Below are 14,236 nucleotides of genomic sequence, written 5' to 3' on the forward strand. Positions count from 1 at the left end.
TTGAAAATTGCCGTTGAAAAATTCGGGATGATAATCGTAACTCGGAAAAAAAGATAATCGTAATTATGGTATTTAAAAATAAAAAGATAATAGTAACTGGAAAGTGTTTCATTGATATTGACACTAAAAACGTATGTCTGATAGCATATTGTGAAATTATGGAGATGAACTATTTATGAAACGTTCCAACATCTTATCACATTTCTGTTTATGCATATATTATCAATAGATTTTATGAAAACAGCTACATACTAGTATATCATAAAATTGGAAGGGTGAACAAGCTTCAAGAAATTTGAAAATGAGGAAAACACGAACTATGTTAATATACAGAAATTTCAAAGAACTAGTTATGCTACAAAATATTGTTTCAGTCCGTCAAATGCCTCGTAAGACTATAGGTAAGGCTAATATTAACAAAAAATAATAGTAACAATCAACAAAATTTTCAATAAACAAAAGTAACAATAAACGAATACTACGAATATTTTATTTCTCATAAAACTACAATTACATAGTTATAGTGTCGAGGAGACCGCGGGACCGCCAACGTATCGGAAGTCACATTGTATCTAAGGGCGACGTCACACGGCGACGTCTCCTTATATTTGGTTAGTAACTAGTAAACGTCAAACTACAAAGCTGTTGTGTATTTTATCAGAGTCATATTATAAGATATCGTCCCCACATTTATGGTGCCGTGACTAATGGAGCTACCAAAGCTGAAATCAAGAAGAACGGGCAATCGTAGTGACGTTACCAGACTTTTACGAAAATTTGCCGACGCAAAAGAAAGTTCTGAATTCGACAGAGAGGAGCTGTTAGCCACATATGAAAATCTACAACAGAAGAAGAGGTTACTCGACACACTGAATGAACAAATTGAGAACACATCGGAAACAGAGGATATAGAGACGGAAATCGTAGACACAGATGAGTATACTACAAATTTTGTTACTAAACTGAGACATTTTAAGATATTCATAGATAAAACATTACAACCTATTTATAATCAACCATCACATTCGTCTTATCAAGTTTTAAATGTAGACAGTCCACCGTTCATCCCTACTAGTTCACCCGATATTGTACAGACAAGTTATGTCGCCCCGTCATTGCCACAGTCAAATGATGCCGCTCGAATTTTAACAGAGACAAGCCAAATTGCAACATCAATTCCCACGTCAAGCTATGCTGTCCCGTCCGCTATATCCAGCAATCACCAATTGCCAAAATTATTGTTACCTACATTTAATGGCAATATATTAGAATGGCCAAGCTTTTGGGATTCTTACGAATCAGCAGTTCATTACAACCCAACATTGACAGATGTTCAAAAGTTTAATTATTTGAAGGCCCAATTAGAAAACGAAGCCGCTCAGACAATTGCCAGATTTTCTCTAACTAACGCTAATTATGCCGAAGCCGTTAATGTTCTGATAGAGAGATTTGGACAGACTCATAAAATCACACAAGCACACCTACAAGCACTGCTTGATATTACGCCACCCCGATGTGACCTCATAAGCCTGAGAATGTTTTATGACAAAATGGAGAGTTTAGTTAGAGGACTTGATTCGCTTGGACAGACACAGGACTCATACAGTAATTTATTAGTCCCGATTATAATCAGCAAACTGCCCGGAGAAATCAGAAAGCATCTCGCGCGGGAGCATGGTACGACAAATTGGCTATTACGAGATCTTAGAAGAAGTATACACAAAGAGATACAAATCATGGAAGCCGGACAAGTTACACAGACAGAAAGTGATATTTCGTATTCTACCCTTTTCGCCGGTGATAATTCACAAAGAAAACACAATGCAAGTACTAGAAATGTTAATCAGCATTTAACAGAAAAGCCGTGCATTTTCTGCAAAGATATTCATTCGCCTGCCAACTGCCAGAAAGTACGCGATGTAGATGAACGCATCGCTATTGTTAAACGTAACAATTTATGCTTCAACTGCCTCGGTACACATCACATAAAAGAATGCAAATCGAAAAGCTCATGTCGTAACTGTGGTAAACGACACCACACTAGTTTATGTAATGAAGTTGGACAAACCGCGAACCCCGACCAGAGAAGTGAAAAACGTTTCACTGACACGAAAGATTCCACACACAGTTGTACGAACGAATGTACAACATCTACACCAACTGTAGTTTATCTTGTGAAGGATACCGAGATACAAGAAGACTCAACAATATTACACTCGTCAGCACAAACTCACTCAAAAGTATTGTTGAAAACTGCCGTGGCCCCCGTTTGGTCAGATCATCATTGCACAGATACGAATATGTTGTTTGATGAAGGCGCTCAAAGGTCTTTTGTATCAGAGAGTCTTGCGCGAAAATTAAACCTGCAGAGAGAAGGAGCCGAAAAGATTCAACTCTCATCATTTGGAGAAACCCACACTAATGCTAGGCGACTCGATAAAGCCACAGTTTATGTTGAAACTGAAACTGGACATAAAATCCCAATACATGCATTAATCGTTCCTATGATAGCTACGCCGATACAGAATCACATTCGTTTGACATGAACATTAACTATTTACAAGATCTTAAGCTCGCACATCCAGTTACGCAACAGGAAACCTTCGAAATTTCACTATTAATTGGAGCCGATTTTTATTGGGAAATAGTTCAAGATAAAGTTGTACGAGGAAACGGACCCACCGCTGTCAAATCAAAATTAGGGTACTTACTTTCTGGACCGTTTAATTCAGAAAAATCAAAGCTATCAACAGTGTCAAGTATTTCCAATGTACTTATTTCACATCAAACAGAGGAACACAACTTAGAAGCGTTAAGGAAGATTGAAGATCGGGAAGTAGAATTTCAACAAGTACACGACGAAAAAGAGAACTCTATAAGAACTTCAATAGAGTTTCGCGACGACAAAGATCATGCAAAGTTACCATGGAAACACGACAACGATTAAATAGAGCATTACATATATTTATGGACTTTCGGAGTAAAGTATGATCGAGCATATTTTGTTTGAAAATGTGTTACGCAATTATGATGGACTGTTAATGGTATGCGAATTTGTTTTATGAACTACGTTAGTTCAACTGTGAAAGAACTGTGAATCATTTTTTTTCATTTGAGAGACTTTAATCTTAATTCAATGTAATTTATATATTGTATTTCAATTTTCTTTTCTACGTAAAGTATTTTTTTTAGGCCCCGAGAATGTTGAGGAGACCACGGGACCGCCAACGTATCGGAAGTCACATTGTATCTAAGGGCGACGTCACATGGCGACGTCTCCTTATATTTGGTTAGTAACTAGTAAACGTCAAACTACAAAGCTGTTGTGCATTTTATCAGAGTCATATTATAAGATATCGTCCCCACAATAGAGAACATACATAAATATAACTATAAGGTACAATTTTTACAAGCATGTGTGAACAATTCAATGAAATTAAATTAGAGGACTGACTTGCACATTTCTAACTTTGATAAATTTACATAGTTTTTCTAATATTACAATATTACATGAATTAAACAGTTGATCAAATTTAAATATATTAGGGTCAGACCAGCAGTATGTAGGTATTTCTTTCTTTCAAACATAAACGATCCACAATTTATAATGTAATGGTACTCGTCACCAATGTCGTTTGAGTCTCAGAGACGGCAGATTCTGTCTTCTCTCGGTGAACCCTGCCATCTTCAAGACTCAATCGACAAGTGGTGACTTTGTAAGGGAAAACAGATAAATATTTTTCCCATTGAAAATTATTTTTAAAAATACGATAGCATAAAGTTGTATGTGATTCTGCAACAAATTCAAAGCATTCTTGTTGAAACTGATCTTTGCGTTTTTGCTCAATACATTTTAACACCCATTTATCAGCAAACTGTGCATTCCATATATTGGACACACCACAATTATCAAAAATAATGTTAATATATGATATCCACTTAGGGTCTATTCCGTAATCATTATAATATAAAAATACAAGTTTATATAAAACAGCACAAATTTTACTTTATTTTCCATTAAGAAGTCTACTCCAGAATTTAATCATTAGTAGTTTTACAGACACAGTAATAAGATATCTGCCAAGTTCGGCATACACTATGAAATTTGGAGTAGACTGTTTTAAATGTAAAATCATTTTACAAAATTGTAAATGTGCACGTTCAAGTATGTCTATAGTTTTAAAACCCCACATTTCTGATCCATATATCAATACTGGTAAAACCATTTTGTCAAATATATCAAGTTGACAGTCTATTGACAAATTGTTCTGTCTACCTTTTTTTAAAAACACTATACATAGCTTTTGTGACTTGTTCTTTTAAATATTTTTTATTTGATAAAAAGGATCCACTCCTAGAAAAAAAATACCTAAATATTTGTATTCTTTTACAATTTTAATGTCGTTACAATTAACTGGGAACTTGAGATTTGCTTGCATTCTGCCTCTTGAAAAGATCAAAACTTTAGTTTTATTTGTATTTATTTTCATTTATCATTCTTCACAATATTCGTTAAATGTATTAAACATATATTGTAGATCAGTGCTATTTTCTGCTAATAAAACAGTATCATCTGCATATAAAAGTAAAAATAATTTCAAAAATACTGTCAGCTCATTTTCGATTTTTTGTTATATAAATTTTAAGCCTTTTATGTTTTTTTCAAATTTAAAAAATATGAAAAAAAATCAGGTGAAAGGTTTTCCCCTTGCCGCACCCCCATCTCACAAGGAAAGAAATCATATGTTTTACCTTGATTTATAATACGAGACTTGGCATAATTATACATACTCTTACTTACTTACTTAGGCCCTTGGCTCCTCCGGGGAGCATAGGCCATTGACGAACTCCCTCAATCTAACTCTATTTTGGGCAAGCTTTTCTAGTGTGTTCCAGTTGTGTCCTTGCTGTTTCATTTCCGATTCTGTGTCCCTACGCCAGGTGTTTCTTGGTCGTCCTCGGTTTCTTTTTCCTTGAGGGTTCCACTTAAGTGCCTGTCTTGTAATGCTGCTTGCTGGTTTTCGCAGTGTGTGGCCTATCCATATCCATTTTCTTTTCTTCATTTGGATGTCAATGGGTTCTTGTCCAGCTCTTTTCGATAGTTCTTCATTTCTTACTTTATCGAACCATCTGATGTTCATGATTCTTCTTAGGCAGCAGTTGATGAACCTTTGGAGTCTAGACAACATTGTTTTGGTTGTTCTCCATGTCTCTGATCCATACAAGAGCACTGATTTAACGTTGGAATTGAAAATTTTCATTTTTGTTACATACTCTGAATAACACGAAAAAATTTCCCCATTTACTTCACTCTGCAATAATTTGAACAGAAGTAAGTTTCACTGTAGAGAGTCAAACGCTTTTTCAACAAAAGTAACAATACACGGGTAACTATTCTAGATCCTTTACCACCTAAACTGTTTAAAAGAAGGCCTTTAGAGAAATGTCCTAAATACATGGGTATTTGATCGAAACAATTGAATTTAATTTTTAAAATCATATATTATATCAGTATAAAATAGAAAAAAGTGAATCCAAGGGAAAAATATGGACGGCTATATTTATTGAATTATAAGAAAAAGGGAAATATGAACACGAAATCCGATAATGCAGTTATAAAGTTATTGACGGAAAATTTTGTTCATTTCGCACAGAATTCTGACTTTCATTTTGAGCACTGAATTGAAAGAATTGCATTTTTGGGATATGAGATATAGCTAATCCATCCTTTTTCTCATCCCCCCCCAAAAAAAAACACCAAAAAAAACCCAACCGAACAAACTTAAACGCGCGCACAACATGGAAACTTTGATAAAAATATCTACTTACCACAATAACTGACTCGACAGCTGCTTCATTTTCCGTTTAACTGGTACATGTATATATCAAAAGGTTATGCACATTGTTGTAAGTTATAAATAGAGATATATAGGTAAATTTATCCTAGATATTAACCTGTAAGTTTCTTTATTTATTTTTATATGCACCAATGTCATCGTTAAACTGGGCATTTGCATTTTTAACACACAAAATACCATAGAAATGCTGAAAGACACATTTATTACGTTTCAGTTACTATTATCGGATAAAGAAAATTACGATTATCAAAGAAGAAAAATGCCATAGAGTTACGATTATCATCCCGATTTTTTCAACTATTTTCACAGCGCTAAGACTATTCAAGTGCACCGTTACGATTCAGTTATGATGTAATGGTATAGATAAACCTTGCAGCTGAGTAACTATTGACAAAAATATGCTACATTTAAGAAAAATGAGTGTAAAGATTTTACCTATATCTACCGTCGCCATATTGGGATAATCGTAATTGCAGTTACGATTATCTCTTTAATACCAGTGTTTTTAAAGGTTAATCTTTTTTCGAAATGACAATATTCAACATACGAATTCTTATAAAGGGACGTTGATTCGTAGGTGTAATAAAATGACTCTAAATCACACTCTTAATATATATATTTAACTTCATGGGTGCCAAAAATTACCACAGGGACATTCAAACTCATTAATCGAAAATAAACTGTCAAAACCATTGATAAAAGATGTGTGACAGCGGCCACATGTACATTTTGTAATCAAGGATTCCTTTTTATATTCATTCTACGGCTACGGTTTCATGAAATAAGCATTTTGTATGTTTTCATTGTGTTTTAAATATTAGATTGTAAATGTCTCGAATGGAAAAATATCGTAACACACTAGTTACAGTTATCACTGATTATGGAATCTATTTTTTGACATAACTATCAAACCGTACATCGAGTATTCTTTACAAAACATATTGAAAAAAATCACATATCGACACCTTTAACCTTTGCCGTATTAAAACCATACTATAGTTTTCATATTATTTTCATAATTACAAAAAAATGGGTAATCAACTGCTTAAAACCTGTTTTTATGATAACATAAATAATATATAAAAGATTATAATTAAGAGATTTCAAAAGAAAACAATACTTGCATTAGATATGATTACAAATGCTAAATAAATGAATTAAATATTATTTATGTTTATTCTACACGTGTAATTATCTGCAATTATTTTTGCAACTAAACAGATTTCATACAAAAATTTGGCATACACATTGTGATTTGATCTTTAAATATGATACGATCGGAAGATACCTTGACCCAGACAATATTTGTTTAAACCAGTTACATGGCCCTAATTATAGTAATATGAATTTGAACCGACTTTGACTTTAAATAATTATGACAAACGTAAATACCCATAAAAAGTAAATATATAGAATTACCACAATTATAACGTATTCCAAAATTTATACTTTTTAAAGGAGCACTAGCTACGAGATATATAACATTTCTTAAGTAAGATTTGTTTTATTTAAATCAATAATGTGAGTGAAAATGTGAAATAATAATTCGCTTTCAGCAGCCAAAATAGTTCAATTTTGTCAAATTTAGCGTGAAAACATTGATATTTTTCTATTTCACTTGCAAGTGAATCAGTAGACCTCATTAAATCCGTATTCATGTGAACTTTAGTTTAACCCCTGGCTAGAGATTGACAACGCATACATTGTACGTGTACTGGTTATTTGTAAAGAAAAAGAATGTCAACAATGAAAAGGAAACTACGGTAAACCATTTGATTACTTATGCGATCAATATAAATCATTCTTAAACGGTTAAGAACAAGGAGAAACATATTTGTTGTATCTATAAAATAAAATCAAACAGAGCTATACAAATCCAATTGCATGTGTTGGTTTAATCTATTCATATCTTTATTGTGTTTACATCGCTGATATGGTCATCTGAGGTCAAATGGATAGTTAATTAGATGGCGTCTGGACTAAAATTCACACGAAACGAACCTACATATTATCTATCCCATGCTCTATAAACTGTTTCGTTTGGACTTTTGGTATTTAGGACAAATGTTTTACATTGTTTTAAATCAATTATGAGAATTTGAGTCAAATCGGTGACCATAAATTTGACAGCTAGTGCACCTTTAAACACAATAACACTTCCAAATTTAGTAGATATTTTTTTTTAAATCTACAAACTTTTTATACTTCATTATCGCTTTAGGTGTTTCTTTACAGTAATCTTGTTCGAATAAAAATGCTTTGAAGAACTATGCAATAGTTATTGATTTTAGTCAGATCATTGCAATGCATCATTCTTTTTAGAAAAAAACCATATGTTCCGCAACAGATACCTACACATAATTATAGCATAAAGGACCAAACATAACATCGCTACATCTGCTCTCTATCAGAAATCCTAAAAATCCAAATTAAGTACTCTTTACGGTTTTTCTCATCACACGTAATAAATGATGGATGATTTTAATGGAACCATTGTACAGGCACTTATAATTCTGGTAGATCAACTAAAAAGGGCCCCGACGTCTGTCTTTTTTTAATTTTGTACAAAATTCAGTTTGGCTGTTAAGTGTGAATTAAGTAAAATGTATTGTATGTGTATATCTAAATGAACTTAATATTACGTTTTTTACTGCATTTTTTTCTTTTAATCTAAACTCTTTTTGTGTATTTTTGTTACGGGCACTACATGTATTTTGAATAAATCGATTAAGCTATATTGATAAACACTTTGTCTTGTGTATAGCTAATATAAACAAATGTTACATACATGTATGCATGAATAAATTATTTTCAAACATGACTTGATTTTTTTATTTTCTTGCCCTTTATTATATGGTGCTAATCTAGGACATTTTACTTATTCCGTAACCGATCTCATTTTGCAAGAAAGATATAAAATATATTACTTGGTCAACTTGCAAACGATGGCCAACTTTTCTGTTCCAAGTCGACAAGAATAATCAATAAGGACTTTTTCACTTCTTTATAAATAGTAATTTTGACTTGTATTTTCTTACTGATAAACATCATTTGAACATTGCAGTTAAAAAACGCGAATAAAAATAATCAAATCATTATTTTTCATTTGTCATCGTATATTTTGTGAATATGGACAAAAAAGTATACAGTGTGCAAAATTTAACTAAATATTTTATAATAAGACTATTTTCAAATTGTAATTCTTTTAAATATAAGACCACATAAAGGACAAACTTTGAAATCAATCCACGTTATTAAAAAATTTCCAGTGTAATTTATAGAAAATGTGTGTTATTAGTTATCAAAAGTACCAGGATTATAATTATACCACTATAACATGATAACAAAACACATTGTAAACATTCAATATAGATATTAAATGGACCTGCACTATCTATCACTTATACATTGATATTTCTAAACAAGTTTTTTTTTATAAACCGACAGATGTATGTAACATCATGCATTACGACTCATAAGTTCATTATAATAGAAAATGAGCAGACAATTTGATAAAGTTTATTGATTTAAAAGAACATATTGGAACGTTGTTTTGCTGGTGGTCATAACTTTACGTCCTTGCCAAAAGATGATGATGATACGTTTTACCTCTTAATAATGTTGTCTCATATTTCACATGCATAATCAATAGATACTTTGTTTTGGTTTTTTACCAATCACGTGACCAATATAGATCAGGAAGTATATGAGGACAATCAAACCGAATGATAGACTTAACTGAAGTGGAAGTAACATTATGTGAAAGCAAACTAACTATACAAATACAATGAAGAACATTTTGATATTATTTTTGATATTGTTTGTTTGTTTTTTTACGATTTACTGTGAGTATCTATTGATATTTTGTTTACTGCATTTTTATAAAATATGTCAATGGGGGATAAATTTCATCATGGCTAACATAAATACAAATGTAACAAATTTCAGGTAAAGTAAATTTTAAGTGTAAAGACATATCAATACATTGTTCTTAAATGATTCGAACTTAAACATAGATTAAACATAAAAGAATTATATATATTTTTAAAATTTATATATTATAACAGACGATACATCTGCCTAAAAAAAGAGAACATAATTTCCTAATGAGAGGGGATACATACGTTGTGTCTATTATATGAAGTGTAATGGGACCGCCATACAAACGACATGTTAAGCGCCTCAAAACTAGTTTAATCCACAATTTGAAAATGCCTGTACAACGTCAGGAATATTACAGTTGTCGAGTATTCGTTTGATGTGATTTATCATTTGATTTTGTCATTTGATAGGGACTTTCCGATAAATTTAATTTTCCTTAAAGTTAATTTTTTTTTGTGAATATACTTTTCAATTAGCTATTTATTTATTGTGAATCTGTTCTATTGATAACGAAAGTGAGTTGAAATTAAAAGAAAAATATGTAGATCACGTGATATATAAAGAGATTAATCTAATTACTGGTTTATTTCAAGGTGATCCATGCCTTACCTACAAAGTTTTGGACACACCAAATGACGATACAAGGTCCGTAGCGAATTCTGTCATACCTACAATATGTGACAATATATATACATTAAAAGCAGGCTGGTACCGTGTCACTAGCTATGCAGGAGAACGGATGCCAACGGAATGCGTTTATGGTGGAATGAAATGTGGGACAGCAGCTTCGATTTGGATGAATGGTAAAATTTCCTTCTTTATATGTAGAGATGAGTTAATATTTATTTAAAATATTAGCATAAAGGGACAACCCGTGGTAAAATCTAGATATACTCAAGCCCCCATGAATTATTTCGATTCTAATAGGACAAATATGGCAATACTTTTGGATCGAAGCGGTCTAGGTGGAAGCAAATATTGGCCGTTCCCTTAAATATACGCAATATTAAATTAGGGTAAAAGAACTGAGTAAACTGAATGAGTTACATGCTTAAACTATTGGATAGTTTTGGATGAATTTAAATGATAATTTACTTATACGTCTTAAATGTATATTAAAAATGGCTTATAACACATTTTAGCATCGTTAGTTTACGTTTCCTTGTTGTGATGATTTTCGGTTTCACAAGCGTGTATTTTCCGGAAAAATGCTTACATTCTGACGGCAACGTTCTATGACGTCGGGTACCTCATTCATAAAAAAAGCATTTGACGTGGGAGTACGATCGGAACATCCCAAATAATATATTCATAATATACCACGGGTGTGTACTCAATGCGTTTGAAGGATGTCATGTTAGAATTTTACTGATAGAGTAAGGATTACATATATCAAAGATGTAATTTGTCGATCTGTTGGTCATTATAACACGGATTGACAAATTTACAAAGAAAAACGCATATGAAGTATCAATATCTGACATTGTCATCAAGTTAATAAGATATAAAAATACACAGAATAGTTTTAAATAATACATATTTCGATGAGACTTGGCTAAAATTAGAGATTATGTCTGCTGAGTATTTAGTTGAAACAAGTGATGATCGATAACTTTTTTCTTGTATATTTTGTTTGTGTGTCTATCTATTTTATTCATTTCTTTCGTTCTTTTTTTTTCGATTTTGCTTGTCTATTTATTTGGTCTTTTTCTTGTTTGTTTCTAAAAGTTAGGTATTTCTTTTTTTTTGTAAACATAGCACTTTATCATATACATCATATAGACTACTGTCCTTATTTTTCATTCAAATCGTTTTAATTTTATATTAGGAACGTACCCAGAAATCGGAGATACGAATAAAGTTCAAACATGCGCAGCACACAACGATGGAGATTGTTGTAAACACTCTTATGACATAGAGGTCAAGAACTGCACAGATTACCTTGTGTACAATTTGGTTCCAGTATCATCGTGCTATCAGGCGTATTGCTTTGGTACGTTATCATCATAAGTTTTATTTGAAAAAAAAGTATGATGTGAGAACGTAGAGAATATTCATTAAGATATACAAAACAAATTCATTTAATGTCATACATCTATGTTATAAAAATATCCTTCAACATTATCTACTCTCATGACCAAAATAGTAGTTTATTAAAGATATCTCATTAGATATCTATTTGTGTGTTCTTTTTACGATTATAGTTGGATATACAATTTGTATCTTTATATGGAATTCTTTATAAAAATTTGTCTTTCCAGGATCTGAATTGGCATGTCCTGCAGGCGAAACTTCAGACAACAACGGGTTTACACCTGGATGTAAATGTAAGTTTTAATCCAATTTTCCTCTATCTTTTACCCAAAGTCAAAGGATATTTGCTTATTTCCTGTTATTATGATTAAATGCCTGCTTTATATTATACACAAAAGCCACAAATCAAGATATTATGAGGAGGGCCACACTTGAAACCATAAAACGTGTTCAGCTTATTCATCAGCCCAGTAGTCAGCACTGCGGTGTTGACATATATATCAATTGAATGGTCATTTATCTAATTAACTGTTTGCAAAACTATAAATTATTCGAAATACTAAGGAATGTTTAATCCTAGGCATATATTTACTTACCCGAATTTTGCACAACGTGTCGACATTTGGTGTCCTCAATGCTATTCAACTTGTTTGGCTTTATAACTTTTTTGACCTGAACATCACTAATGAGTCCTATGTAGATGAATTGGCGTCTGGCGTATCATTATATATATGCCGTATACATTTAATAACTATCAGTATCCATATTTTTTTTAAATTATACATTACATCATTCTTTGTATTAAAACAGTTTCTATAGTCTTATGAGTTTTTCGACGATCCATTATGGCAACTAGTAAATTTGAAATGTACCCATCCGATTAATCTTTAAATCGTTTTTGATCTTTACATTGATTGATTGTAATCGACGTAAGAATAAACGGAATGACTACCAAACCATCTAATAGACATAAATTTGAGGTTACTTACGTATTGATAAGAATAATAAATAGATGGATTGTTTAACTCTACCTTTTATTTTAATGTTTAACGATCTTTAAAGAGTTAAAACTACAAAAAATGGGTTAAAACCATTTTGTTATAGTGCTGCATAATCATGGAATGAGCTGCAAAGCCACAAAAGACAGGAAAATTATCTAACTCAATTTTCCAATCTAATACAGACTTTGAACATGTGGAATGGCAGCTCATGCCAAAGTGATGCATGCAATTAGTGCTTTTTAATTTGAGCTCAGCTTGGTTTTTTTTCTGATATTATACTAAAATTAGCTGCGTGAACAATATTATTGTATTTGCTTATGTCATGTATATGCTTGGTGTTTTTATATCCTGGTGTAATGCATATATGTTTGTTTTAATGTGCGTGTTTTGTTTTTTGCTTGAGTGTAATTTATTATAATGTCGACTTAAAAAGCTCACTTAGTCTAGAGTTGTTGTTACTTTCTTACAATGTATCGAAAATAAATAAAACATTCATTTGATTAGTTTTTTTTATTTGAAAGATATGTTTAATTCTTTTTTATATGGTATATATATTCTAATAAGAGTATCAATAATGCTATTAAAAATTGTTTTTGCATCAAACTTAGATAAATATTACAAAGTAAAGTAATAAAGGAGATAACTCCTACACAGAGCAAATGTTTCAGTTGGACTTAATTGTATACTTTCATCACAGAACTTTCTAAAACATTAAGTGGTCATGAGAAGAACCGCGTTATAATACAGTGATCATAAGTCCACTCATGTGTGTTTGCAGTCAATTGAAAAACTGACTTTTGTCACTCACTCCAGAACTTCAATTTGATAATTTATTCTTATGTTTATTTGTAGATGAGCCATGCCACGAAGAAAAATCATCAAATTTTAGATTATTAGGAGCGATCAGTTAACAATAGATACATGGGAAATTTATGTGACAATGTTCTGACAGACCCTTTCTTAATCTTAAAATGCAAGTTCTCTTTTAATAATTTTTAGACAAAGACTTAAGTTACTAGGGACAACATCAAAAGACCAATATGCATGGTTAAGCAAAAAAATAATTCACATAGTTAAGAATGTGGCCTCTGTTTTTTTTTAATCTCATGATCAAGTTAATTAAAAAATTACTAAATTGCTAAAGGAATACAATATTAACAGAATACACAAAGGGCAAACAATGAACACTTGACAAATAAACAAGAAACATTGATTCGATATTAAAAGAACAAGTAAATTTCTATTCCACACTTTTTACGGCTGAAGGGTGGGACAAAAATAGCGGTGAAAAGCTTTGCCAATTTATTGAAAATAAGGTAAGTTCGGACGATAAGGAGATGCTTGATAGTAATATAAATATGGAAGAATTAGAAAAAGTGCTCAAAGATCTCAAGACTAACAAATCACCAGGTGAGGATGGCATTATATCTGAATTTTACATACTGTATTGGGATATAATAA

The 14,236-nt window shown here is 31.7% G+C and overlaps 1 protein-coding gene across 1 annotated transcript; it reads left to right on the plus strand.

The window, feature by feature from the left end:
• Positions 1–707: 707 nt before the first annotated feature.
• Positions 708–2,546, plus strand: LOC134697843 (uncharacterized). The gene has a single exon (XM_063560130.1). The coding sequence runs from the start codon at positions 708–710 to the stop codon at positions 2,544–2,546; it is 1,839 nt and encodes a 612-aa protein (XP_063416200.1).
• The last annotated feature ends 11,690 nt before the right edge of the window (positions 2,547–14,236 follow it).

Source organism: Mytilus trossulus, chromosome 14 (assembly GCF_036588685.1).
Source record: "Mytilus trossulus isolate FHL-02 chromosome 14, PNRI_Mtr1.1.1.hap1, whole genome shotgun sequence".
Lineage (NCBI taxonomy): Eukaryota > Metazoa > Mollusca > Bivalvia > Mytilida > Mytilidae > Mytilus > Mytilus trossulus.